Raw genomic sequence first — 27,385 nt, forward strand, 5'->3', positions numbered from 1 at the left:
GTGCATTAAAGATATGAATTAAGCATCTGCACATATTAGTCATTAACAAACAATGATATGCAATTTAAGCTTTTAAAGTCATATACTTGCATAGAGAAAATTTCACACTGAATTCTAGATTTCAAGATCATCAAATCAATCACATAATAACATTGCATAAATGTATTCAAGCTTAATATAATGCAAATGTTATAAGATCTAGAATTTTGTGTACCTTATGTAATGGATTTCGTCACTTGAGATTCAATGATGAGAGCATCTTTAATTGTTTGAAATTTCACCACATGCTCGTCATTGGAAATATAAAACACTTGGTTGACGGTTGAGTAGAAAAGTTTTATCCAATGTCAATGCTTGAATAATGAGGTGTCAAGATTAAAAAATAGAGTTGCAATTGGTTATCTTCAAGTAGAACTTCTTTGCCTTTTCACTTGTTGCCTTGGCAGGAAGAACGTTCTCAGATTAATCTACTGGATTCAACATAGTATAAAGTAACTCATCCAAGTTCCTCTATTTTTCAAGGTCCTCTCTTCCCATTTTAGAATGTTTAGACCTGATGTTTTCTTCATCTCAAACTGGTGCAGCGGAAGTAGAGAATACGAGAACAAATATTTCGGGGTTTTTGGGATTGGTATTTTGAGCAATTTTTGTTTAGGAATTCAGAGCTAAAAATTGAATCAAAATATCTTTGATAGTGATTCTCAGATGGGAAAAACAAGGAGTTGTCGAAAGGATGAGGTATGGTTGAAAATTTCCAAGAACTCTTGTAGTAACTTTGTGAAGGAGTGAGATCAACACCAATGTCTACACTTGAGTCAAAATGCAGTGATGCATCAAGGTCCACAAAGGGAATAGACTTAGACTAAAATCCAGTACCCTTAGTGAAAGATCATTTGCCTTTTGGAAGTTGTTATCATAACAGCAAGAACGTTCTCAGATTGTACTCCTTGAAAAATTCAGCTTCAACAAATGTTTTGAAAAAGCTTTTGTTTCCAGGTTTGGCTTCAACATCAATTATCTCATGTAATGAATGTTCTTTATATTTTGTTGTCATTCATCATCAACACTATTATCAATGTTTCTCTTATTATCAAAAATAATATGCATGCTTTTTAAAATATGAGTTTTGAGATTGCATATTTTATAATCTTTAATGTAGAGAGTAAACAAAATATGCTTTTTATATTTTAAAACAATTTTCTCAATGTTTTCTTTACTATGTCAAGTATAGTAATGACATCAAAATTATAAATGCATGATATGATTAAATTTTTATATTTTCACATAGGATGAAATTTTACTCAAGTAGAAACATGATGCAAAAACATATGCAATGTCTATGGTTTCTTTCAAAAATATTTTTCAACACTTGATTAAAAATATTTCATCTAATGAATTTTTTTTTTATAACAATTCTTTTTTTTTTAAACCAAGAAAATCAAGTGAAATATCATTTTCTTCAAAGAATGTTTTGATATATAGTTTTTCATAATCTCCCCATGATCACTACTACTAAGAGATGATTTTTGAGATCTTAAAGTTTAAACCATTTTTCAAAGAACATAAAAGTATTTAAAGAAATCATTCTCATGTTTTAAGAATAAATTTCATATGTATCTTTGAATAAATCATCAAGTATTAAAAAGTCATAATACTTGTAGTTTTGACAAAAACAAACTAGTAAGTAGTAATTCAAGATGTTTTTGGTTGAAATTATATTTTTGAAATGAAGACTGCTCATGACACAATACATACAAGTTTCACAAAATTTATCCTTTTCAAAATCAGTAAAAATATCTTACTAGATAAAATTTGGGCAAAAATGCAATAGTTTTCATACTTACTTGATAAGCACTTTTATGCCAAAAACATTTCTTTTCCAAAAGACTTTAAAATATGATTTGGTTTAGAATTCACTTAAGTATTAAACATAAAGATTTTAAAATAAAAATCATGACCATGAGGATGATTATGAAATAACCTCAATTCCAATTTTGAAAATTTAAAGAAGTTATATGTTAAGAAAAATCATTTTACTCATGATACATGTACCTTTGGTTTGATTTTTGTCAATGAATTCAAAGGTTGCAAATTCACCATTCCTCCTTTTTTAAATGTGAGAAAATAATGTCTTTCCAAAATCATATTCCTTGAGCATCAATTTCCCAAGCCTCAAGGCTTTTTCTTGATTGCTTAAAGACATTCCTGCAACACAAGTTAATAATGATTTTGGTACCCATAGTGATTTGGGTCCTTGGAGGTTAGTGTTGTTCCTCTTATAAGATTTCTTCTTATGATAATAAGTTGATCTCTTATAGGAAGATTTCGAATAAAAATGCATTTTCAGAACATTCTGAGACTGTTCTTGTTTCTGATGAGAATGTTCTTTTCTTTTGAATTTTTTCTTAAAACAAAAGGATTCAATATGACCATATTTGGAACAATATGAGCATTTGTATCTTTGTATTCTTTGATCTTTATGAGGAACAAAACAATCCTCAAATGACTTTTGTTTTTGAAAAGTTCTACAATCTAAACTAGTTTTGTCAAAGATTATAACTTGTGATTCCTTAATGTTTTGAAAATTCTTTGTAGATTTTACAGAGCTTGTTATGTCCTTTTCCAAATCTGAAATATTTTCTTTTAAAACAACATCCTTTTCATGAATTTTAGAACATTCTAAAAGATGATTAGTGGTTTGTTTATCATGGAGAATCTTTTGTTGCTCAAACATATTAAGATGAGAGTATTGCAATTCTTGAATAATTTTAAAATATTTATCATTCAAGATTTGTAATTTCTCATTTTCTTTCTTTATCTCAAGTAACTGATTTTCTAGTAAAGTACACTTTTGAGATAGAGAGTTTGAGTCATTTAGACGACTATTAAATTCAACTTCCCTTTTAATACATAAAGAACAAGGTTTAGAATATGTTACCTCTTTATTTACCATTAGGCATGTGTTGCCTTTTTCTTCTATTTTTGAATCATCAAAGTCACCTTTTGTTGTCATCATGAATTTCTTCTTGGAAGCGAGCTCTCTTTGCATTTTCTTGTTTTGAGAACATTTCGTTTTGGAATGTCCCTTCTTTTTGCACTTACGGCATGCACTTTGATTTGCAGGTTTTGACATCACTTCTTCCTGAATCTTTTTCTCTAACACTGTTAAGTGCTCAAACCTTAGAGCCAGAGCTCTGATGCCAATTGAAGTGGAAGAAATAGTCACAAGAAAGGGGGGGTTTGAATTGTGACCCTTTTAAAATTAATCCTGCACTCTACAAAATTAATCTCAAGTGTATACTTGGATAAATGTTAGTGGAATATAAAACAGCTTGTTCTGAGAATGTTCTCTGCTGAGTGAGCTTGTTCTGAGAATGTTCTCTGCTGCGTGAGAATTCAAAGTGAATGTAGATTAAGTGGTTTGTGTGATGTGTGTTTGCAGTAAATAAATAGTTAAAGGTAAGAGAGATTCACACACAAAAATTATACTGGTTCACCCAAATCCTGGGCTAGTCCAGTCCCCACGCCTGTGAGTTTTCCACTATGATCTCGAGATACTACCGATCTCAAATACAAATCTTCTTTGATCTAAACCACGATCAGAAACCTCCAATCCCTACAAGCTTGATCTACCTCAGCCTTACAGAGGTGTCACTCAATCAATAGTTACGTATTGACTTGAGCCAATCTTCTTTTTACAAAGGGAAGTTGTTCTGGATCTAAGCTTACACAAAAACTCAAAACTAGTTTGAGAAGCTTATACAAAATACACTCAATACACTCAGTAATATTGTGATCCAATAGGTTGATAGAGAGCTGGAGTGTGAGTGGTAAAATTGAGAGACAAAGATATAACCACTTAAAAGTGGGTAATGTTGAAAAGTGGTCTCTTGAGAAATTTGCTTGTAGAAACTCAAAGGTTGTTTGAGAAGCAAATAGAAACACTCAATAAACTCAGAAGTATGATGTGAATGAAGAGCCTGAGTTTGAGTGATGAAAGAAGAGTTTTAGGACTTGTAGACAAAAACAAGTAATTGATGATTTGTAGCTTGAACTCTTACTCTTTCTCTTGGATTTGCTTGCCTTTTATAGATGCTTGCTTGAGGTTGAAGCTTGGCCTTCAAGTATATCAGTTAGAGGGCAAAAAAGAGCTGTTACTCAATGCTCCACAAGCAGCAGACAACTTCTGCATATTTGACAGGTTCTCTGTTCAGTCTTGGAACAGTCTTGAACTTCATTTTGCTTTGATCCACAAGAGCCAAATATGTGTGAGCTGTAAGCAAGTACAAATGAGTTGTTTCCTGCATCCTTCCAATGTCAGAGGTCAGATATAGCCGTTTGGAACCTCAGTAAAAGGACTCATGACAGTTGGAGATGGTTTTGCAAAACTGTGTGCAGGAACGTTCTTGAATCAGTCTTGAACCAGTCTTGACTGTATCAGCAAATGTGATGAAGCTTCATCTCTATTTCCTTTGTGATATGCAGCTGTTCAGTAGGCTCAAGGACAACTCAGAGATAGCATTAGCTTGGGAATAAACCAGCTGGATTAGTACAAAGGCATGTGAGACAAAAATGTACTTGTATGACAACACCATTGAAGAATGTTCCAACATAGTCATTTTGCAAGTACATCACAACTCATAGTTCATAATGTGTTGTTGCAATCTGATTGGCCTATGATATATGATCAGGTATTTTCATTGGATGATCAATACCATAAAAGATCAAACTTATAATTCATTGCATGAATTATAACTAGGAAAGGTATATGCTCATTTTCCATCAAAAGTGTTGATCCAAAAAGATATTATCTTCTGTAGAGATTTGATCCAGTTTTCCTTTGTAAAAGTGATTATTTGTTTTGTCCTTAGTTGACTTGAATGATCACAAAGCACTTAAACCAAAACGTGCTTATATTAAAAAGTGCAGTCTGTCTGTTAAGAATGTTCTCAGATCATTCTTGAAACAGTATCTCAAGATTTTCTTAAAGAGGGATCTTCATGTTGCTGCAAAACTTTCCACAATTCCTCTTGATGTTTTGCACACATTGTTACTTGTTCATTGAGTACTTTGAGATGCTTTTAGTGGAGGCGTGGGAGTACTCATCATGAGGATTATCATTTTCTAGCTTAGACAATGATTAAAACTTTTATGCCTTGTGGTGCATAAGCTCCTTTGTAAATTCATGGAAAATCATTCTTAGATCATTCTTGTCTTGAGAAGCTAAGATGAAACTTTGAGTAGGTTTTGAAGATCTTCAACATATGCATCATTTCCATTGATGTTAATTGTAGTAGTAAATCCTCAAAGCATGTAACAAAACTCAATGTGAGTTTTGACATGATAACATCAAATATGTTCTTGTGTAGCTTGTGATGCAAGTATTTCCATCAATTATGATCTTCATATTCTTCCTTGAATCTTTAAGCTCATTGTGAACCTTGTGGTGATGAGGAAGACTATTAACCATGAAACTTGCTTTCTTGTTTGAATCTTCAAATGAAACTTCTTATGATTCAAACAACATCCTTTAAAAATCTTCATGAAGCTTGTGATGCTATTGTTATGATCATCTGATGCTACTCTGATTCTTTCATTGCTTGAGTATATAAAATGTACTTGTTGATGTGAGTGGCTTCTAGATTGTCCACTTTTGTCATTACCTATCTTTCAACAAAAACTCAAGTGCAAACATCAGTAGATCACCATTCATAAAACTTAACATTTATTCCATAAGGTTTGTTGTCATTAAAACACTAAAATGGATTTTGCCTCAACAGATACTACCATGATGAGGTGTGTAGATAGTACAAAAATTACACAAAGTTAATTTATAAAGTTTGTGAATGTTGTTGATGTATTGAATAATTTGAATTATGAGGTAGAGCACCTTGTTCTTTTATAGCTATATCCTATGGTTCTATTTGTTAAGTAGGTTTCGTAGGAATGATCCCTTTTGATGAACAAGAAAGAAATATTTTAGTTTGCGGCTATAGAAAATGGACGATTTATTTTGGTAGTTGAGAATGATTTTTTTTTTTAATATTTGAAGATGTTCAATGTTTGTGGCTGATGGATGAGTTCTTATTTTTTTCATATAATTCCAAAATAATTGTATTAATCAAACTTATACAACACCTATGGGCGGCTATTGGTATAATCAAGTTATTATATAGTATTAAAAAAATTAAGTCATTACAAACATTTTAATTGTTGATTTGAATTCATACAATATAGTATTAAAAAAAATTAAGTCATTACAAACATTTTAATTGTTAATTTTGAATTCATACAAGTGAAAATAATGCTTTACCTACCAAATGTGGTATGAAATTTGAAACACATCACAAAGATATATCCATTCACCCTTTTGAGAAATTGAATCCTCAAATTGTCCAATCCTAATCAAATAATTTAAATAAAAAACAAAATTTCCTTTTTATTTTATAATAATTTCAAATATCAAACTTTAATAAGAGTGTTCAATCTTAATCGAACAACCACTGATATTTTGAATGTGTAATTGCATTAAACTTTAGCTGCATTGAACTTGAACATCTCTGTTGGATATTCGAATTGGCTTAATTTTGCTAAAACAAATATACTAACAAGATGTTGGAAAACATGTTACAACATCATATTTTATTAAGGAAATCTCGCGCATTTAAGAGAGCATCTGCTATATATGGAAATCCACTTAAGAGCACGTTTATTGAAGATTTGATCTGATCAGGAGTTTTAAGGATAAGACAAACTTAATGGAATAGCTGGATGACTTATCCTATCTTCTAAAGTCCTTTAAACACTTTTGGAAAGTCTTGATATATCCTTAATGAAGATTGAAAAAGTATCAGATCACCAAATGAAACACATCCTTAATCAAATAATTTAAATAAAAAACAAAATTTTCTTTTTATTTTATAATAATTTCAAATATCGAACTTTAATCAGAGTGTTCAATCTTAATCGAACGACCACTGATATTTTGAATGTGTAATTGCATGAAACTTTAGGTGCATTGAACTTGATCATCTCTAGACCTGAAATATGGATGGTAAAGTTGTTATGGGTTGTTGGTTTTGAATCGTTGGTGGTTGATATTTGCACACAATCCGACTATCAAGTCAGTAGGTGTTGAAGATGAGAAACATTTAGAGTTATTTGTGATATGTCTGACCTAGATCATAAGACAAGTATATATAAGTGAAGAATAAGGATTTAGCAGGACCTAAAACCTTATCTCGCGACTCAACCCAGTAATCTCTTCGGTGGCTGAAAAGTTATTTTTTAACAGTTTCTTAAATTCGAAAACAACAATAAATATAAAAATGTAATAATAAGATCAAAATTAAGTGATTAGAGTAAAGTGAGGGCATTGAGTTTCTTACTCTCATTTTTGCATAGTTAAAATAAAAAGACTAATATTATGAGTGAGTAAAAATAAAGGAATCAACTGTTGTCAAAGCATTAAAAAAAAAAAAAAAACTTTGTCAAAGCCATTAAGAAAAAAAACTGTTGTCAAAATATATTTTTTGTACAAAGGTCAAAAGTTTTTTTTCATTGAATTGTAGTAATATTGGGCTGTATAAAACAATCTACAGGCCAAACACGGCAGCATCGTTGAACTAGATGTTTTCTCTCCCGACCCCGTGTTTCTTTTATATCTATGAATTTCCAATTTTACCCTCGAAAAAACTTTGGTTTGTAGAAACCGAAGTTTCTTTTTGCCTTAAAAAAAAAATTCGGTTTCTAAAAACCGAAATTTACTCTAATTTGCACTAAAAAAAATTCGGTTTCTGCGAACCGAATTTTTCTGCAAGGGCAAAATTAGAATATTGAGGGGTATAAAAGAATCCCGAGGGGTCGGGAGAGAAAACATCGCTGAGCTATACACACTTTGCCAATGCTTGGTTTCAATTCCCTCAACTTGCACAAACAGGTATTCGTGGAAATTCACATTTTCATACACATGCAACATCTTTTCTCAAAAAAAAAAAAAAATACACATGCAACATCTAATTAATCATGTGTAAAATAAAAATATAATTTTAATTGAGTAGACTATCAACTCAATTAACGTTGAAAATTATGGTTAACTCATACGATTATGAACAAAAATGTGGTCACGATCAATTGAATAAATTATCTAATCAACTAAATTAATCACATTTTTTAACGTGATTAATCAGTTAGTGATGAGAAGTTTGGGTAATATGATAGAGGTTTTGGGTTCGATACTCAACTCCATTGTAAACAAAAAAAAAATCAGATGTCTTACAAGTATATATAACTATTTGGACATATTTTTATCTCAATCTTATTATTAGAACAGACACATATTTTTTTTTGGTTACAAAAAGAGGGTAGAGCCCAGAACAGACACATTTAAACACAAGAGATTGAATACTCGGCAATCAATAATTTCACGCATTCAAGTCATCTGTAACGGTCAGATCTTGAAGTGGTTTATAAAAAATAAACTTAATTTGTTAGTTTTAATTTAAAATACCGATTTTAAATTTGAACCGTTTGATCTTAATTTGATCTTAATCGAATGACTGATGTCTTGAATGTGTAATGCATCAACCGATGACAGCTAATAATCATGCACCAAACATAAATCATTTTACTATTCAAACTTAATCATAATCATATAAGAATGACAAAATCCCTTTTATCAAATGCTTATCAAAACAAACACATATATAGCAATAAATTTTAGTGTATCATAACCATCAAACCCCAATAAACAGAAAACAAACACAATTAAGTCTTATTATTAGCCATATCATAATTGGCTTCAAAGTAAACTATAGCTTATAGCTTATTAAACTGAAAGCTTCCTCTTAAGATAATTTAAGATAACTTCAAGCATAGGCTTTTGGATTAGCCACAAGATATGCATCAACTACCTTGAGAATAACCAATGCTTCCTCCCTGGCATCCTTCAAATCCTCTTCTTTGATCTCAAACCCTTTTTTGGGATAATACTTGCTAACATTCTTGATCTTGCAACCACCCTCTTTGCTAGGTTCAATCTTGACCTCATGTGAAACCAATTCCAGCATTTCCGGCTTAGCATCGCCCTCGATCACTGCATAATTATATATCAAATTCTCTTTGTCTATGGCATCAATTCTATGCTTCACATATTTGATGCTATCACCTGCATTGAAGGCAAATTAATTGCAATATTTCTTAGAAAAGGGAAATTGAAGTTGATGAACATTGTTTGAGTTGAGAGTAGCCAAAAGTTTCGTAACAAGACACTTTGGTCATTCCTCTATTTGTGACAAATTCGTATATTTGTTTGTTGTGATAAACTTCTTTAAAGAAAATTATGTACTATGTTTATACTTTATACAAATAAAAATGAAATATCATGATGGACAATTTTTATCTATGTCATTTAAACCATGTTCTTCTTCTTATAGAATCTTACATGTATCAATTCTTATATTTGGTTTCAAAAAACGTTTGTAATAAATAAAATCACTTAAAAATAATAAGTGGTTTTTAGTGAAAATGTTGCAAACTAACCTTCAACAATGGTGATCTTTTGAATGCTTCCGGGGCCACCATTGCCTTCAACAAATTGAATACTCTTAATAGCCGGCATAAGCTTGGGGAAGAGGTTTGGTGCATCAAGGATCAAAGCCTTGAACATCCTCCCTTCCTCAACGGTGCTAGCGAACTCTGCAGACAATGTCACGGCCATGTTCCTTAGTTACAACAAAAAAAAATGTATGGTAAAAATAACTTGAAAATGCAGTAGTGTGAGTAATATGATGCTTGTTTTACTTGTTTTTATAGATGAAGAGCTTAACATAGAGGATTGATGTTGAGGTTGACAATAATTCTTCAACTAACTAATTGCCAAAAAATCATGTAAATGTATGCCTCATTATTATACAAATGTACCATCCTTACATTGGATGCCTTATTATTTTCCAATGAAAGTGTTTATGAAGAGACCTAACAATGCATTAATGCAACCTGTTGATGTTACCAAGTGATCATATAAATAGTATGCTATTGCTAGTCATTAGTTAGTATTAAAAACTTAAGCTTTCATTCTCTCTTTTGGAACTTTGTAGTTAAAAGTGGGATTATTGAGTCCTTTTTCATCCTTAAATATTTTTCCCTCGACAGTTTTTCTTTTCCAAGTTGTAGTGGCTGCCTCAAAATCACAATTAATGAGTTTCTACTTTCTAGTGCAGGAGAAAATATCCACACACCAAACATTAATCTACGCGATTAAGTATCTTAGAAGGAACATATACAAACTAATTAAGTGAAGTTTCACTTAAAAAGAATCATTTGAAAAAACATAAGTTCAAATCTTAATTGAAACAGACCATACTTTATTTACTCTCCGGCCTAAACTCTAAATTACTAAAGGTCTTTCGCCTAGGAATTGTATGGTTAAGACAAAAGATAAAGGTTCTGTTAGGCAAAACCTATAAGCTGCTTATAGCTTATAAGTTTATTTGGCTAAAAAATCCCTGTTTGATAACAATTTTTTGAAAAGAGCTTATAGCTTATTTTACTAGCTTAAAACTTATTTTTCAAACGCTATTTTAAGTAGCTTATGAGCTTATAGCTTATCATTTTTTCTTCGAATTTTATCCCTGTCATCTTACTTTAAAAAAAATTAAATATTAATTAAACATATCTTTTTTACGTTATTTCTTACTTATAAGTTAGTTCGACCGCTAATATTACAAAACACTACATATTCAATCAACTAGCTGCTATAAACTACCCGCAATAAGCTAGCTTGTCAACTATCCACTATTTTTTACCTAACAGAGCCATAATGTTTTATTAAGGGTCTTTCGGCCTAATATAATTTTAGTCGGTGAGAACTTATGAATTAACCTAAAAACTTATTTATTTGTATAGGCGGTTTTATATGTGCTCAAACATAAATCAATCTAAATTCCGATTAAAAAATAAATCAATCTAAATTGACTCTAGTTCACACAAAGGGATACAAAAATTCTTGAACAGAAAAAAAAAAATTACAAAATCATAGCTAAAATACATAATAATTATATTTTTTCTGTATTGGATACACATTACACAATTACAAACAAAATTACACAACCTAAAAGCAAATTCCTAAATAAACAAACAGGAATATTCTAGCAATTATAATTAATTTGGGGCAACAATTACCGTTAGGGATTTGAGTGAGAATCAAGACATAGCGAGAGAGAAATCTGAGCCTGTTGACATTGACGGCGTTTAAGAGCGGTGCCGGCGCTGGAGCAGAGAGTACGCACCGCTTCAGATTGTTCAGGGCAAGCTAATGAAACAAGACAGATGGCGAGGGCGTTGTTGAGGTGACGACAGGCGGAGTTACGACCTGGACCGGAAGGGATACGACGGTGGCAGTCCAATAACGCTCGTTGTAGTGCTTCGCATTTCTCTTCTTCTCTTGACATCACATCTCTATTCATAGATCGCTAAAAAATAAAATATGTTTGTTCCAATTTTTCAATACTGGTGTTTACTTGTACAAATAAGTAAATAACGAGTACGAGAAGGTGATAGAAAGTGAGTTCCTTATTTTTTGACTCGTGTTTTTAACAAGGTTGTCAGAACCAGACCAGTCATCGAATTGACAACTCACCGATTCAAGGTTCAATTGGTCGGATCGGGTTTAATTGGGGTCGAATCGTTTTTAATTAAATATATATTTTAATTAATATATAAATAAAAATATATGAATAATTGCTCAATATTTCATAATTTCACACATTGAAAAAATAAAATATCACAAGTCAAAATAAAATAAAATCTATAATTCAAATCAAATGAAGAATAGATGAAAAACAAAAATCTTTCCTATTCCTACGACGTCGTTGTTTTGTTTCATATATTTTTTTTTTTTTTTAAAAAGTTAAAACGATGTTGTTTTGTCCTATTTTTTAAAAAAAATAATAAAAAATCTGCAAACTCGCTTGAACCGCTCGGCCGGTTCATCCCGGTTTGACCCCGGTTCACGCGGTTTTTTCCCGGTCAGTTTCCTATCCGTTTTTTGCTCAAAACCGGACCGTTTTCATAACCGGTTCACGGTCCGACCGGCCGGTCCGTCCGATTTTGATAACCTTGTTTTTAATATGAATTTAATTTTTTATTTGTAAAATTAATTTACGGGATGCAATGATGCACCTAATAATATATTCACATATAATCTTCTTGAACTTAAGTCAGTTGGTAGGGATATTGCACTATATATGCAAAAGTCTTGGTTCGAACTCGGGACACTCCACTTATTCACCTTAATAGTGGATTTTCTGGCCACCAGGCTACTTGACAACAAAAAAATACTGACATATCATTAGACCAAGACTCCGTTTGAATTAGCTTAATTTTAAGCTTATGCAAACAGATTATACAATATAAATTAAGGGAAAATAGTCATTTTGGTCTCTCAATATGTAACTCGCTATCTTTTTGGTCCCTCACTGAGGAAAAACTACTAAATAGTCTCTGAATCTGCATTCTGTTAGTCAGTTTAGTCCCTGATGTTAAGTTTGGTCGTCAACTCAACAAAAAAGCTGACGTGACATTTTTTGGGTACACATCAGCTTGCTAAGTTAGCACTAGGGACTAAAATAACATTACTTTTTTTTTTCTCTTCATTTATTTATCTTCTTTCTCCTATTCTTCTTCATACATTCAATAACCTAACAACAACTCATTTCGCTTATTCTTCTTTCAAATTTTGTTGTTATGCATACTTTTTTTTCTTCATTTATTTATTTTCTTCCTCTCATTCTTCTTTACTTTCTTCATACATTAAATAACCTAACAACAACTCATTTTGCTTCTTCTTCTTTTAATTTTTTTTGTTGCCTTTCACCACCAGTTTAATCTGGTTCGGGGGTTAGTTCTGACATCAAGTGGTTCCAGCCCTCTCCCGATCGCAGTTGTGATGGATCGAACCGTGGTCCTCCCTACCAAGTTCAGCAACAATCACCACTGAATCAACTCACGATTGGTTCATTGTTTCAAATTTTGTTGTTATGCAAATTCTATGGGGGAAATTAGATACTACCCCCTCCGTTTTTATTTGTGGTTTTAGATTAATGTACACTATTCATATAATCCACTTTGACCATAAATTTTTATTAGGCAAAATTACACTACAGGTCCTTTATCTTATTTTTTTGTAACATTTTGGTCCTTTATCTTTTTTTTGTAACAATTTGGTCCTTTATCTTTTTTTTTGTAACATTTTGGTCCTTATCTTATTTATTTATAAAAAATAAAGGACCAAAGTGTTACAAATAAAAAAAGATAAAGGACCAAACTGTTACAAAAAAAGGGACTAAAGTGTTACAAATTAAAAAAAATAAAGGACTAAAGTGTTACAAAAAAAAAGATAAAGGACCAAAGTGTTACAAAAAAAAGATAAAGGACCAAAGTGTTACAAAAAAATAAGATAAAGGACCTGTAGTGTAATTTTGCCTTTTTATTAATATATAAAAACCAAATGTTAGCAAATAAGATACTGTTCAATTTGTCTCGAAGAATATTCTCAAAATATAAAATTTTCATAATTTGTTATAATAGATAATTAAAGTTATTAGTGATCAAAGTTATGCATTGACATTTGTACAGTGATAAAAACTGAAAAATAAGAAGTAACAGATGAAGTAGTTTATATATGATTTTTAAATAAATGAATATGTGCAAATGATTTTTTCTTTAAAAATTGGGTTTAAATTTATGAGCTTTATTCGTAAATGTATGAAGAAAATGAAGAAAAATGGGAGGAAGAACATAAAGAAATGAAGAGAAAATAACAAGTAATGTTATTTTAGTCTCTGGTCACTTCATCCATCCAGTTGTCACACACATGTGTTAAATCTGCGTGCCACCGCCACGTGTTCCTAAAAAATGTCAGTTCAACTTTTTTTATCAAGTTAACAACAATTTTTAACGCAAGGGATCAAAGTGACTAACGGATTGTAGAGTCAAGGACTATTTTGTATTTTTTCTTGAGTCAGGGACCATAATGACAATGAGTTGCACATTCTGGGACCAAAATGATCGTTTTCCCGTCCTCGTGCCAACTCAGCAAGCTGACGCGTGTCCAAAACAATGGCACGTCAGTTTTTTTGTCGAGTTAATGACCATACTTAACAGCAGGTACCAAACTGACTAACATAATTGAATGATTATTCAACTGTTTTCCGGTGGGGAACAAAATGACACGGAATGGGGAAATAGTCGTTTTAGGCTATGTTTGGATTGATGGTAAATAACGGAATGGAGTGGAATGGAACATAATGGAATGAAGCGGAGCGGAACGGAATGGAACACAAATTCCCTTCCATTGTTTGGATATTCAATAATGGAATGGAACAAAGTTACCACTCCATCGTTTGGGAAGAGGACGGAATGAAATAAATTATAACATTTTTATTTCAATTTTACCCTTATTTTAAAACATTAAACTATAGACAATAACTCAAATTCACTTAAACTAAACCAACGAAAAAAGACTCAAATTAATTAACAAAGACAAATATCCAAGAAGAAGCTTCACAATGAAGGATTTGTAAAACTCTCACAAATTCATGTGCTCGAAAGTTGGACTCAAAATAAAATGAATTCGTCGAGGTCATATAAAAATTGAACCATAGCTTCAAGTTCAAAGCACCAACATAGAGACGCTAAAGGCTGCAAGTGATGTGCAACGTTACTTAGCCACTAGTAAGTTGCATCCAAAATAATATCTCTCCAAAAAGAAATAAAAAACCAAAACCCACCAACCAACACCTAAAGCACCCGATCCTGCTATGACTATGTGTTGTACGTAAGAGTCCTCTTCCACTAAAAGTCTCTAAACAAGCCACGATAAAGAATAAATACCTAGGTTCTAAACTTCATTCAAGCTAATCTACTTAAACATAGAATTAGAAAAATTGAAACTTGTATATGCGAAATGGAAAATGCATCAGATTCGATAGCAACATGTGTGACAGTTTTTTTTTTAAAAAAAAACACAAGAACAATCCATTTTCATTTTTTAGGCAAACAATGATGAATAAAAAAATGGCATACTTTGTTGGGCAATGAAAAATTAGCGGTCAGTACACATAAGAAGAAGTGAGGTAGAAAAGTTTTCATGTGAAATATGTGTATTTGAGAAGAGAAGAGACAAATAAAATAAGGGTAAAAGAGTAATATTAAAAATATGAAGTTCCATTCCATTGGATACACCCCAAATTGGGGGGAATGAAAAATTGAAGGATGGAGTGGTATAGAATGGAATTGGTTCCATTGGTTTCCATTCCATTCCATTAGCTTTTTGCAAATCCAAACAATGTAATTTTATTATTTACCTTTTCATTCCATTCCACCACATACCACCAATCCAAAGATAGCCTAAAATGACTATTTCCCCATAAATTACATTAGTAGCGAGAGCGACAGGCAGAAGTAATAGTTCAACTTCCCGCCAGTGTGCTTAGTTATACTTCGCTGCCTCTGCTTCTCTCTTTCTCTTCCGCCTTCTACGTTTCTGACACAGCCTCTGCTTTCATCCATTACGTGAGTTTTTCTGGCTTTGGTTTATTGTGATTATTTCATTCCATTTATCATCCATTTGACCCTTCATTCATATTTGCAATTGTTATTTATTGTTATGTTTCTTTTGTTCGAAATTGCTAGGTTAAATTGGTTTTGCTTGATTTCTTGTGATTTTTCATTTATCGTTTTGTCAATTTCTGAAACCCGTTCCTTTGCTCTGTTTCAAGTTTCAACTAAACCCTAATAATCACTATTTGGGGGTTTTTTCTTTTCTTTTCCCAATTTTAAAATTTATTATACCAATTCTTTCAGGATGGCAAATAACATTGAAGATTTCGGAATTTCAAAAGAGGTATGTTCAATCTTCCTCTTAAAAAGTGACTAGGGCATTTGATTTGATTTTTATTTTGATATGAAGTACCGACACAAACACCGGATACCACTCTGACATAATAATTTAACAAATAACATACTTGTATATAATCACATGTGTTGGTGTCGTGTCCGACACCAGACGCGCCTTTGATTTGATTTTGATTTTGATTTGACTTTTAGGAAAAGGATAAGCTTGTTGGAGAAGTAATCCGATACATGCTTTTCAGAACCCATCAAAACTCGGGGTGTCCGATTAAGAGAGAGGAACTAACGCAGCTTATTACAAAGAATTATCATCAGCGGAACCTTCCTACTTTTGTTATCAATGAGGCTAAGGGCAAACTTTCCACTGTGTTTGGTTATGAAATGAGAGAGCTTTCAAGGTCTTTCCCATCATCTAAAGCTCAGACACGTTCTTCACAAAGTTAGTTTTTCTCTTACATTATTTATGTACATAATGATGCAACAATCTGAATTTCCTACTGAGTTGATTTAAGTTTTATGAATGCTTTATTACTGGGTTGTTTTTTGAGCATTATGAGTTCAATTCTATAAACATTGATAAGCTTTGTGATTTAAGTTTTTAGGCAATGGAAGACCTTTTTAAAACTGTTGGGTTTGTCATTAGTACTAGCGTGCAATGCCTGTTTGTCCGCTCTTTTTTGTTTTGTTATTGTTATACACTTGCATTAGTATACTCCCTCCAGTCACTATTATAAGTAAAAAACTACTTTTTAGGTTCATTAGAAAATTGATGTATTTGACCTATATTAGGAACCACATACATCAATTTTCTCATGAACCTAAAAAGTGGTTTTTTTGCTTATAATAGTGACCGAAGGGAGTATATGTTAATGAGATATACGCGTAAAATAAATTTTTTTAATTTACAAATGAAACGAGTATGATTGGTATCAACAAAAAAGAGAGTATATGTTTAGTGTATATATGTAAGTCCTATTTTAACAACTTTAGTTAATACTTATACACTCAACATAAATCTTAATATGGTTCAAGAAATTCATGAAACCAACATCAATGCTACCTAGATCCACATCATGTATCTGCGTAATTTAACTGATGCTGCAATTTCCTTCTTCTTTATACTAATTCCAACCATACACAACTCTAGGCTTCAACAAAGTACATGGCTTTAGGTTACTTTTTAGTAACTCAGAGACAATTCAAATCCACTACCTCTGCTTCTATCCTAGAAACTGAGTTTATTGTGTCAACCATACCTATTCTGGCCTTTCCTATGTTCACATCATTGGCTGAAATGAGTTTACAGCTCTTTGATGCTTGTAGAGATGAGTTTTTTTGGTGCACAGTTCTTTACTTCTTGGCCTAGGATTGATGGACGATATACGGGTTTAGTTACCTAAACTTTCAAGTAACATTGTAATCAATGTATAGGAAAGATTGTGAAATTGGTCAAAGTAAATTTATTAAAATTTTAAATCAGAAACAAATTGTATTAGTATATATATCATATATCACGTAATTACCAGGCGGAGGAGTTGATCATTTGGATGCCGAAAAAAAGAAACCACCTACCATTGTGAATGGTTTATACCTGCGGCCTTTGAAGTTGCTATTCAGTACCGCGCGAGCATCTGGTTAACCATGTGAATTATTCCTAGGTACGTTGTGATTTGTGAATGGCTATCATGCCTCACCAGTGTGAAATCTTGCGGCACTTTTTGCAACACTGTCTGTCCCTCCTCTGAGTGTCTTTGCGTCTCCTTAAATGGCCAGGAAACTTTACCCCCTTTCTTGTTTCCCTTTCTCACGACCTACATTCATTCCCCGTCTTCCCTGTGTACCAGTCCAAGAATCCAATGTTCTCAAATGGAGAAACTAGTAATTGTGTACTTGTATTTGTGTGCATGTTCTGTCTTTGTTTTGCAGCAGTTTCTGCATAACATCGAATCTATAATCGCGTGCATCTCTGATCAAGAATTCTATCTCCGGAGATCAATAAATACTGTTATTCATAAATTAAATAACATTTGATCTGATACCAGTTTCTATAAAAAACTAATAACATGTAAGAAAGTAATAGAAAAATCAGGAACCACACATAAATAAATGTGGTTTTTGCTCAAATAGAGATCAACCTGCACTTGCTTAAGCAGGGATCAAATCCCAGGGAAAAAAGTGCATGTTGGTTACCATTGTTCTATGCTATCTAAGGATTAAAGTTTGGTAATCCCTAATAATAAGTTTTTTAAGCCAATAATAAATGAAGTGAGTAACAAAATTCAGATGCCTTATGAAAGTTAATGCGGCTTACCTTACTAGCCAAAATATGGAAGAAATTAGTTGGAAAGACTTTGTGATTGATGATGAGCTGATGACAAATAACTACAGGACTAACTTAGCTCACTAGCAAAAATATGGAGGAAAGTGAGATCTTTCCACCCATCCTTTCCACTATCTGTTTGAGTGTGTGCAGAGTATATCCGACTCTTCTGGTAACCTGTCAGAAACATAGGGTGGAGGAGTATTAGTGTCCTGAAATGTGAAGGGGGTCTGTCATCCCCTATTTGCTAAAGATTTTGGCAAATGTGCTTTCAACAACAATCCAAACATTCAGAAATAGTTCACCTTTTGTCTTTCTCTTTTTTTTTTTTTTACTTGTTCAGATATGTCTGCATTCCTTTGAGTTTTCCAACTATGTTTTACATGTTGCCATTGACTTTTCCTCTAATTATAGACTTTATGACAATGTGATCTTTCAGGTGGTGCGGATGCAAAATCATATATCCTCATTAGTCAACTTCCACCTGATTTGTATGAAAAATATGTTGTGGATGAGAATACAGCATACATGTCTGGTTTCACGTTTGTCATAATTAGTATTGTACATCTTGCTGGCGGAAAAATTCCAGAAGGTATAATTGAAGTGTCAATATGATATAATTATATACACAATCTCATGCACCAGTTGAACTTGTGGAAATCGAAACCTCCTATAAGGTTCTGAAATTTACAATTTTCAGGGGTAATTGAGATTTGTGATGCTGTCATTTTAACTCGATATGGTTGGATATTGCAGAAAGTCTGTGGAGCCAATTGAATAGAATGAATTTGAATGACACTGAAGCAATTCATCCTGTCCTTGGAAATGTTAAGCAAGCATTGGAACTTCTTGTTCAGCAAAGGTGAAATTAAATTACAGGATTCATTGCATTCTGTGGCACATATGGTTTCCCTAAAAAAGCAATAACAATGAAGTAATTGACGACTCATCTTTTTCTGTGTAGGTATTTACAGAAGGACAAAGTTCATGGTCCTGAAGGCAATACCATGTATTATGAGCTTGCTGAGAGAGCTTCAGATGAACCAATCAACAACAAAGTCAAGGAATATATAACTCAGGTACTGTTTTGGAAAGTAAATTATGCAAGTTTTGTTTTTTTATTTTATGGTAGATAATTATGCTAGTTTTGTGGCTATTCTTTTTTCCTTTTCATATTCATCGGGAAATGTTGATGTCTAATCTAGATAATTATGCTGGTAATTGTTAACTTTTATATTATTACGATATTGCCGAACGCGGTTGTCCGTCCCCTTTGAAAAAACAGCTGAAGCGAATAGAAAACTGATTTTTCTAGTATGTTTCTGTTTCACCGAAATTTTTGAAATTTTGTATGCTATCTCTGAGCAGTATAGCACTGGTGATACCTATACTTGAGCAGAACTGCAGAAGTAATAAAATTGGATTTATGTAAAATAAGGAAAACCGAGGGATTGTGTCCTAACTCATGTGTTGTGTTGAATGTTAATAAATATTACTCTTCATCAAGTGAAATACTGTCTTGTGTTGTTGAATTTGAACTCTTATATTGTTAGTATACATTTTTTCTAAAACAATGATTCTCTTGCAGATTATGGCGGACACTGCCTAATCAGTTGTTCGCTCTTCGGTATCTCAATTTGGATATATTATGCTGATAGAGGTAAATGGAGAGATACTAACTAGGTTGTAATTTACTCCTGATCAATTTAAGGCTTAAGCTCTGCAAGAATATCATTCTACATTTTGTGTTCAGCAAATTCTGCTAAAATAGAATGTATAAATATTAGTAAGATGCATGCATACTATGTTTTCTTGGCATTGTAGAAGGGTATTTGGTTTAAATTTCCTACTAATTGGAGTTATGTTATTTTTAGTTTATCTTGTTTATTTGTAATCAAAAGCATTATGTTAGATATTTTCCTACACTAAAATAGGTATATTAAATAACAATATTTTCAAAGTGGAGGGGAATATACGCATTATGTTAGATATTATCCTACACTAAAATAGTAAAATAAGTTCGTAAGAAACAATTCAACCGACAAATATCAATTGTTAAATAAAATATCTTTATTTGGGTCGAACTCGGGACGTTGCAGTTTTGCATGAGTTTCAACGAGTTCGGATCTTCTCCATTTCTTATTCTTTCAATTTTTTTCATTACTAAAGTTTTTAGAGATTTATTTTTGTCACCCTATCAGTTTTTCGTGCGACCTACGATTTTCATGTTTTATCCTTCTGTTATTTAAGTAGTGGACGATATTTTTAACAAATTTCTTATTTTTATAATGTCCGCTACTTAAGTAGCCGACGTTATAAAAAAATAAATTTGATAGGGTGTTCTGCTAATTAAGTAGCGGACATGAGTATTTTTGTAATTTCGTAGGATGCGTGAGAAAATGAATAGGGTAACAAAAAATAAATCTCAAATTTTTAAATATTTTGTGGTGTATAAAAGAAATTTGGACTTACTTAATGTCACATGTTTATATTTTTAAAACTATATAATAATTGAAAAAATTAGAAACAAAACTATATAATAATTAAAAAATTAGAAAGAATAGGATATAGAGAGGATCCTAACTCAATTCCAATAGTATTTCAGTATTTGTCATTTCATTTACCGACATGAAACAATAATAATAAAATGAAAAAGTGGTATGAAATTCTTTTGCATTATTTATTGGAGGATACAGATGGTGCAAAACCTTAACACCAACACAACATAGGTTTTTTATATTCAAACATTGAACCAACCAAATACACCCAAAGCAACACTCAAACCGACACTAAATATCATGATGTAAATTAAACAACCACATCAATTATTATTCTCATGACACACACAGCCAAAATTAAACCAAGTATAGATTTAATCAATAATTAGGATTAGCCAAAACATAACCCTCAATAGCCTTAAGAAGACCAGTTCCTTTGCCCTTAGTTTCCTCACGAACTGCATCAGATAAAGCTGCATCACCTTTGGTGTGGTATTTCACTGAAATCTTAACAATGGATCCACCATCAGAACCAGCCACAACACTTGTCTCAAATTCAACTTTCTCTAAGCTTTCATCCAACCCTGTTCCTCCAACTAAACTGTAGTTGTATCCTAACTTTGCCTCATCCACTGCTCCTACTTTGTGTAGAATAAAGCTGGTTTTGCCATCTGCAACAATACAACCATAATCGTTTATATAAAATATTTTTTGATTATAATGTAAATAAATATTATTTCATTTAGAGATTACTTTAGCTCCTCTCAAAGTGTTTATAATAATGGGTCATGGGAATATGTTAAGGCTACTTCAAATGTTAATTTTATCTTGAAATAAATAATGTTAGACTTATAAAAATATGAAATACACAAGTTTCAATGTCAAATTATTTTTTATAGTACACTAACAAGTGCCTCAAGGACACATGTTAATTTTTCCCTATTATAATTTATTTAGATCTTTCAACTTATTTTAATATGCAATTAGTTTGTGTATTGTCTCCTTTCATTTTCAAATTCTATTATTATATTATAAAAATAATAGTCTAACATCAATGACTTCTTAACATGCTTACTCAAAATTTCAAATAGAATTGAATTTAATTAGGACTTTTTTCTAGATTTTTATTTTAGGTAAATATTAGTGATCAGTATATTAAGCTTTGGAATTGAATCTAAAACATTCTGCTTAAAACTCACGAAATGTGCTTTAGATCATCAACAAAGCTACTACAATAAACTTTTGTTACACTTGAATTTAACTTTCTTCTTAACCAGTCATTTAATCAATTTTTTTTTCATAGATTATCTTAGTTAGGGATAATTAATCAAATTATTTAACCAATCAAATTTTCGATATGAACTTAATATACCTTCAACAGCGGTTAGTTTCTTGATGGTTCCAGGTCCACCATTTCCTTCAACAATTTCAACACCTTGGATAACCGGAATCACCTTTGGGACGATTTCATCGGCATCTTTTGCAAGAGCTTTGTATAGTTTAGGTGGAGCAACAGTTGAAACGAAATCATCTTCAAAAGCAAAAACACCCATGATGTATATTAAGATAACTAAAAAGGATTAATATGCAAGAAGAAAATGGGAGAAGAAGTTTATATAATATGAATACAACTAAATTGGTATGTGATGCGTTTTTTGACATGCTGAGGGATGCTATTTATAGGACTTTTGTAGGACCTACCTAATTTGTAAGTCTCAATTTATTTATTTAGCTCAACTAGTTTATTAGGGTGTTGGTGAATGAATAGTGATCGTTAACTTAGTCATATTTTAATATTATTAGGTCCATGCTCTTATATGCTGTATAATTTTGACAATATTTAATTGGGTTGCTAAAGACAAGAATGTTTGAACTAGTTGTTCAAACTGTGGATGGATTTAAAAATACTATTCGGTCCATGAAAAATATCTAATTTTTGAAAAAATAAAATTGTCATAAAAAAATTGTTACTACTTTAGAACATCAATAACTTTTTTTTTTGACGAAATAACATCTTTTTTTATTGAATTTCAATCCACCTAACTATATTCCACCGATTATATATAGTTCATAAATATTTTTTTGCAAATAAAATTCATTTAATTATTAAAATCAACTTAAACAATTATTTTCTTAAGAACTATACACAATTCAGTTAGGAGTTTGACAATTTATAAGACGGAAAGATCGTACTGATATATTGAATTGAGTAAATCAACATTTTGATATTTTTGTTTTGGTTACAACATTTTGATTTTTGAAATTGGTATATTCGGATTATTTAGTTTTTCTAATTTATAATAAATTAACAAGTTAGTTATTTAAATTGAAAAATGAGTCAATTTAGTCTTTTTTTTAAGCAATAGTCATTTTTATTTTAAATTGGCTTAAATGCAGTTTTACCCCCCGTTTTGAAAAATGCGGAATTTTACTCCTCATATTTTAAAATGCGAAATTTTACCCCCTATTTTATGATTGGTTGGATTTTGCCCCCCACCAAAGTTCTGCACAAAATATACTTCTGAGCCTCAAGTACAAAGCTTCGCACAAAACAAGGGGGTAAAACTGCATTTAAGCCTTTTAAATTTTATACAATATTAAAATTTCTAGATTCATCTTGAAAAGAGAGACCTCACAAAAGGTGGCTAAGTATTAGTTTCTTTAATGGAGATTAGTCGGTGGACTGGGCAATGGGCTTAAGGATATATCCAGTAAGCCCAATTAGTATTAGAAGGAGGACCGGCCCAAATCAAGCAAACCCTAAATATCTGTTAGGCGATAAGCAGCTAAGGCGTGACCAATAAACGCCCAAAAGGGTATTCCAGTCTCGTATAAATATCCCCTTCTTCCCCGTGTTAACAAATTAACTTGAGCAGAAAGGAATCAACTTCCCATAACTGCCATAGCTTGGAATTCAAGGTTATCATCCCTACTTTCACGCTGGATCAAGGAAAGAGGCGTTAAGATCCGGATTTATAGGAACCTTAGCTTGGAGAAGAAGACTAAGCGGTCTATAAATAGCTTCGTACTTTCATTTGTAAAGAGGAGAATCTTCTGACTTATAAAACTCCCAGGGTTGTTGGGATTGAACCAAGTGTAATCACATCATTTCATCAATAATACAAACCCCTTTGAGTTTTTACCAGAACATTTTGGCGCCCACCGTGGGGCTGCGGTAAAATCATTTGATCCCAGCCTACCACAGCAAACTAGACAAAAAATCAAACATCTCCACATGGCTGGAGAACAAGCAAATAACGATAATTCTAGCGTTAACACCTTGCAAGCCGCCGTCGTAGAAATACGCCGCTTACAGACCCAGATTACGGCCATTGAGGCCGAAAGAACACATGAGAAAGAAAAGGCGAAAATGATTTCAGAGGAGGAGGAAGGAGAGAGCGTCATGGACGTACAACCTTTGGCACAACACTTATGGGATACCCAAGTCTTGGAAGCAATAAAGGTTCCTCACCTTCCTACTTTTGACGGAAAAACTGACCCTCGAGAGCATTTGATGGCAATAGGAACACAAACTGCCATAATCAACGCTCCGGAGCATCTAAAATGTAAATTACTAGCCGGTACCTTCAAGGATGTAGCCTTACGTTGGTACAAGAACCTTCCAAGGAATTCAATAGGATGTTATGCTGATTTTCACAAAAAGTTCATTCACCAATTCGCCGGATCGAAACACGTGAAAGTTACATCAACTAGCCTTTTTTCCATTCGCCAAAACCACAGCGAATCGTTACGCAGTTTTCTTGCCAGATTTAGCGAGGCCACCATTAAGGTCTCAAATCCAAACCAGGAGATGTTCGTGGCGGCCTTCCACAATGGACTAAGGGCAGGACATTTCAACGAATCCTTAGCCCAAAAACCAGCCTCGTCAATGCAGGAGGTAAACAAGAGAGCGGAGTGTTACATAAAGGGCGAAGAGAGCAACGCCGAGAAAAGGCAAAGAGACGCCAAGGAGAAGGAATATGTGGGCCGTGCTACTAAAGCGCCAGAACACCAGCGACCAAAAACTGGAGGCCATCAAGGAGACTCATGGCAAAGGCGCCATGGTAAGCCCTACCATCAACCGTCAAGGAGAGAGTTCAGGAACCATCCCGCCAATGAAGAGTTTACGCCATTAAATACTTCAAAAGCTTACGTGCTAAACGAAATTCTCGCCAGTGGTTTGGCAAACCTCCCCCCCAAAAGAACCAACGATATCCCCATGGGGCTCGACGACAACGCTTGGTGCTCCTACCACAGATGCAGAGGTCATTCTACGGAAAAATGTTTCCGCCTAAGAGATTTGATCAAAGAACTGATAAAAAGCGGCCACCTCCGGAGGTTCATTGAAGACGCAGCGCAAGGCCGAGTCGTCGTGCCCAAAATCCCCAGGCAAGAGCCACGAAATACTCCGGGGTCAAGTAAAGAACCTCCAAAAGAAAGGATCTATGTGAATACAATAGCGGGGGGATTCTCAGGAGGAGGTGAGTCAAGCTCGGCAAGGAAAAGATATGTGCGCCGCGCAATCTCAGAGATATACCTCGTAAGACAACCACAACCACTCGCCGTCCCGGATTTGGCATTCACTGCAAAAGATGGACTGGAGGTAGCGCCTCATGATGATGACCCACTGGTAATACAAGTCCAAATCCTGAACTGCGATGTAAAGAGAGTACTGATTGACTCAGGAAGCTCAGCAGATATTATGTACTGGGAAGCCTTCAAGGCCATGCAATTAGCGGAGGAGCAATTGCAGCCATATGCGGGAGCTTTAGTTGGGTTTTCCGGAGAGCAGGTAGACGTAATGGGCTACGCCTCATTACTCACTACCTTTGGAGAGAGGAGTAACGCCAAAACCATCAAAGTGCGATATTTGGTAGTCAAAACTCCATTTACCTCCTACAACATTATCATAGGAAGACCTGCTTTCAACACCTTGGGTGCGGCCATGTCCACCCTGTACCTGGCGATTAAATACCCTCTCGCTAACGGAGAAGTAGGAACAGTTAGAGGCGATCAAATACTCGCCAAAAAGTGCTACGAGTCCAGCCTAAAGATAAGACATAGAACCTCCAATTCAAGTGGAGTATCCGGAGGAAGACAGGCCACAGTTCCGGGTGGTATAAACATCATTGAAAATTCAGACATGGATCCAGAGAAGAATTTCAAGACAGAAGGGTGAGCCCTATAGAAGACCTGGAGCAAGTCCAAATTGGCGAGCACCCACACCAGACAACCAGTTTAGGAACGGCGTTATCCGACCAAGAGAGAGGAAAAATCATCAAAATCCTGAAAGATAACGCTGATCTATTTGCGTGGAAACCTTCAGACATGCCAGGGATAGATGAAGGGGTGATCACCCACAAACTATTGATATCGCCCAGCACTAAACCAATCTCCCAAAGAAAAAGAAAGGTTGGAGAAGAAAGGCGAGTTGCAATAGCAGAAGAAGTAGAGAAGCTAAAAGAGGCTGAATTCATTGAAGAAACAAAATACCCCTCCTGGTTAGCAAATGTCGTCATGGTGAAAAAGGCCAACGGAAAGTGGAGAATGTGCGTGGATTTTACGGATCTAAATAAGGCATGTCCCAAAGACCCATATCCTTTGCCCAACATAGATAGGTTGATAGATGGCGCTTCAGGGTGCAAGATGTTGAGCTTCATGGACGCCTACTCCGGGTATAATCAAATAAAGATGAACCCCACAGACGCCCGCCATACAGCCTTTATGTCAAACACTTGCAATTATTTTTACAACGTTATGCCCTTTGGGCTGAAGAATGCGGGAGCGACATATCAAAGGTTGATGGACAGGGTATTCTCTGAGCAAATAGGAAAGAACCTGGAAGTGTACATTGACGATATGGTAGTAAAAACTTCCGAAGAAAATCGCCATGACGAAGATCTTTTGGACATCCTGGGATCGGTAAGGAAATACAACATGAGGTTAAACCCAGCAAAGTGTTCCTTCGGGGTGCAAGCAGGAAAATTCCTAGGTTTCATGCTCACCAACAGGGGAATAGAGGCCAATCCTGAAAAGTGTCAAGCCATCATAGACATGAGAAGCCCTACATCCGTGAAAGAGGTCCAAACATTGACAGGCAGAATAGCGGCGTTGTCCAGATTCCTATCATGCGCGGGCGAGAAAGGTTTTCACTTCTTCACATCTCTTAGGAAAAACGAAAGGTTCTCATGGACGCCCGAATGCGAAGAAGCCTTCAAACAACTAAAGGAATTCTTAGCGTCTCCGACCATCTTGACGCGCCCATTACCAGGCAATACCCTTTACCTTTATCTTGCAGTTTCTGATAGAGCCTTAAGCTCAGCTTTGGTTCAAGAAGTAGGGGGCGAAGAAAAGCCTATATACTTTGTAAGTAGAATCCTTAGAGGAGCGGAGATAAGATATCAGAGGATAGAGAGGTTATCTCTCGCGGTGGTTGTCACAGCTAGGAAATTAAGACAATACTTTCAAAGCCATAAAATAGTTGTTAGAACAGATTACCCTATTAAGAACGTCCTCAGAAAGCCAGACCCAGCGGGAAGGATGGTAGCATGGTCCGTTGAATTGTCAGAATTTGACATCATCTTCTCACCTAGAGGGGCCATCAAATCGCAAAGACTGGCCGACTTTGTATTAGAAATGTCTACCCTACCAACAA

At 33.7% G+C, this 27,385-nt stretch overlaps 5 protein-coding genes across 5 annotated transcripts in view; 2 read left to right on the forward strand and 3 right to left on the reverse strand.

Moving 5' to 3' along the window:
• The window catches only part of LOC123883832 (pathogenesis-related protein STH-2-like), a 29,894-nt gene extending 23,922 nt beyond the window's left edge, over nt 1-5,972 (reverse strand). Inside the window, exon 1 of the mRNA XM_045932775.1 lies at nt 5,781-5,972. Coding sequence (XP_045788731.1) covers nt 5,781-5,790 — 10 coding nt within the window. The 5' untranslated portion in view covers nt 5,791-5,972. The remainder of the gene's footprint in view (nt 1-5,780) is intronic.
• Nucleotides 5,973-8,659: 2,687 nt separating this feature from the next.
• On the reverse strand, nt 8,660-11,547 carry LOC123883833 (major allergen Pru ar 1-like). The gene is made up of 3 exons (XM_045932776.1): nt 11,182-11,547; nt 9,541-9,696; nt 8,660-9,166 (listed from the first exon to the last, which is right to left on the reverse strand). The coding sequence occupies exons 2-3, from the start codon at nt 9,665-9,667 to the stop codon at nt 8,868-8,870; spliced, it is 426 nt and encodes a 141-aa protein (XP_045788732.1). The 5' UTR covers nt 9,668-9,696; nt 11,182-11,547; the 3' UTR covers nt 8,660-8,867.
• A 3,892-nt stretch (nt 11,548-15,439) lies between these two features.
• LOC123883834 lies at nt 15,440-20,074 on the forward strand. Its single transcript, XM_045932777.1, has 7 exons — nt 15,440-15,573; nt 15,865-15,904; nt 16,108-16,351; nt 18,672-18,824; nt 18,989-19,094; nt 19,197-19,311; nt 19,821-20,074. Exons 2-7 carry the CDS (start codon nt 15,866-15,868, stop codon nt 19,839-19,841), a joined length of 678 nt encoding a protein of 225 aa, XP_045788733.1. The 5' UTR covers nt 15,440-15,573; nt 15,865; the 3' UTR covers nt 19,842-20,074.
• An 814-nt stretch (nt 20,075-20,888) lies between these two features.
• LOC123883836 (ABA-responsive protein ABR17-like) lies at nt 20,889-22,391 on the reverse strand. Its single transcript, XM_045932778.1, has 2 exons — nt 22,103-22,391; nt 20,889-21,401 (listed from the first exon to the last, which is right to left on the reverse strand). The coding sequence occupies exons 1-2, from the start codon at nt 22,281-22,283 to the stop codon at nt 21,109-21,111; spliced, it is 474 nt and encodes a 157-aa protein (XP_045788734.1). The 5' UTR covers nt 22,284-22,391; the 3' UTR covers nt 20,889-21,108.
• A 1,574-nt stretch (nt 22,392-23,965) lies between these two features.
• LOC123886669 lies at nt 23,966-25,909 on the forward strand. Its single transcript, XM_045935966.1, has one exon. The coding sequence runs from the start codon at nt 23,966-23,968 to the stop codon at nt 25,907-25,909; it is 1,944 nt and encodes a 647-aa protein (XP_045791922.1).
• Nucleotides 25,910-27,385: the final 1,476 nt, after the last annotated feature.

Source organism: Trifolium pratense, linkage group LG5 (genome assembly GCF_020283565.1).
Source record: "Trifolium pratense cultivar HEN17-A07 linkage group LG5, ARS_RC_1.1, whole genome shotgun sequence".
Classification (NCBI taxonomy): domain Eukaryota; kingdom Viridiplantae; phylum Streptophyta; class Magnoliopsida; order Fabales; family Fabaceae; genus Trifolium; species Trifolium pratense.

Bases quoted from the DNA above. Each gene is read 5' to 3' on its own strand.
- LOC123883833 (XM_045932776.1), bottom strand. From the start codon at position 9,667: ATGTTCAAGGCTTTGATCCTTGATGCACCAAACCTCTTCCCCAAGCTT. The intron at 9,167-9,540 runs GTTAGTTTGCAA...CCTTCAATGCAG, and splicing joins AAAGATCACCATTGTTGAAG to GTGATAGCATCAAATATGTG.
- LOC123883834 (XM_045932777.1), top strand. From the start codon at position 15,866: ATGGCAAATAACATTGAAGATTTCGGAATTTCAAAAGAG. The intron at 15,905-16,107 runs GTATGTTCAATC...TTTGACTTTTAG, and splicing joins ATTTCGGAATTTCAAAAGAG to GAAAAGGATAAGCTTGTTGG. The intron at 18,825-18,988 runs GTATAATTGAAG...TGGATATTGCAG, and splicing joins TGGCGGAAAAATTCCAGAAG to AAAGTCTGTGGAGCCAATTG.
- LOC123883836 (XM_045932778.1), bottom strand. From the start codon at position 22,283: ATGGGTGTTTTTGCTTTTGAAGATGATTTCGTTTCAACTGTTGCTCCA. The intron at 21,402-22,102 runs GTATATTAAGTT...GTATTGTTGCAG, and splicing joins GAAACTAACCGCTGTTGAAG to ATGGCAAAACCAGCTTTATT.
- LOC123886669 (XM_045935966.1), top strand. From the start codon at position 23,966: ATGGCTGGAGAACAAGCAAATAACGATAATTCTAGCGTTAACACCTTG.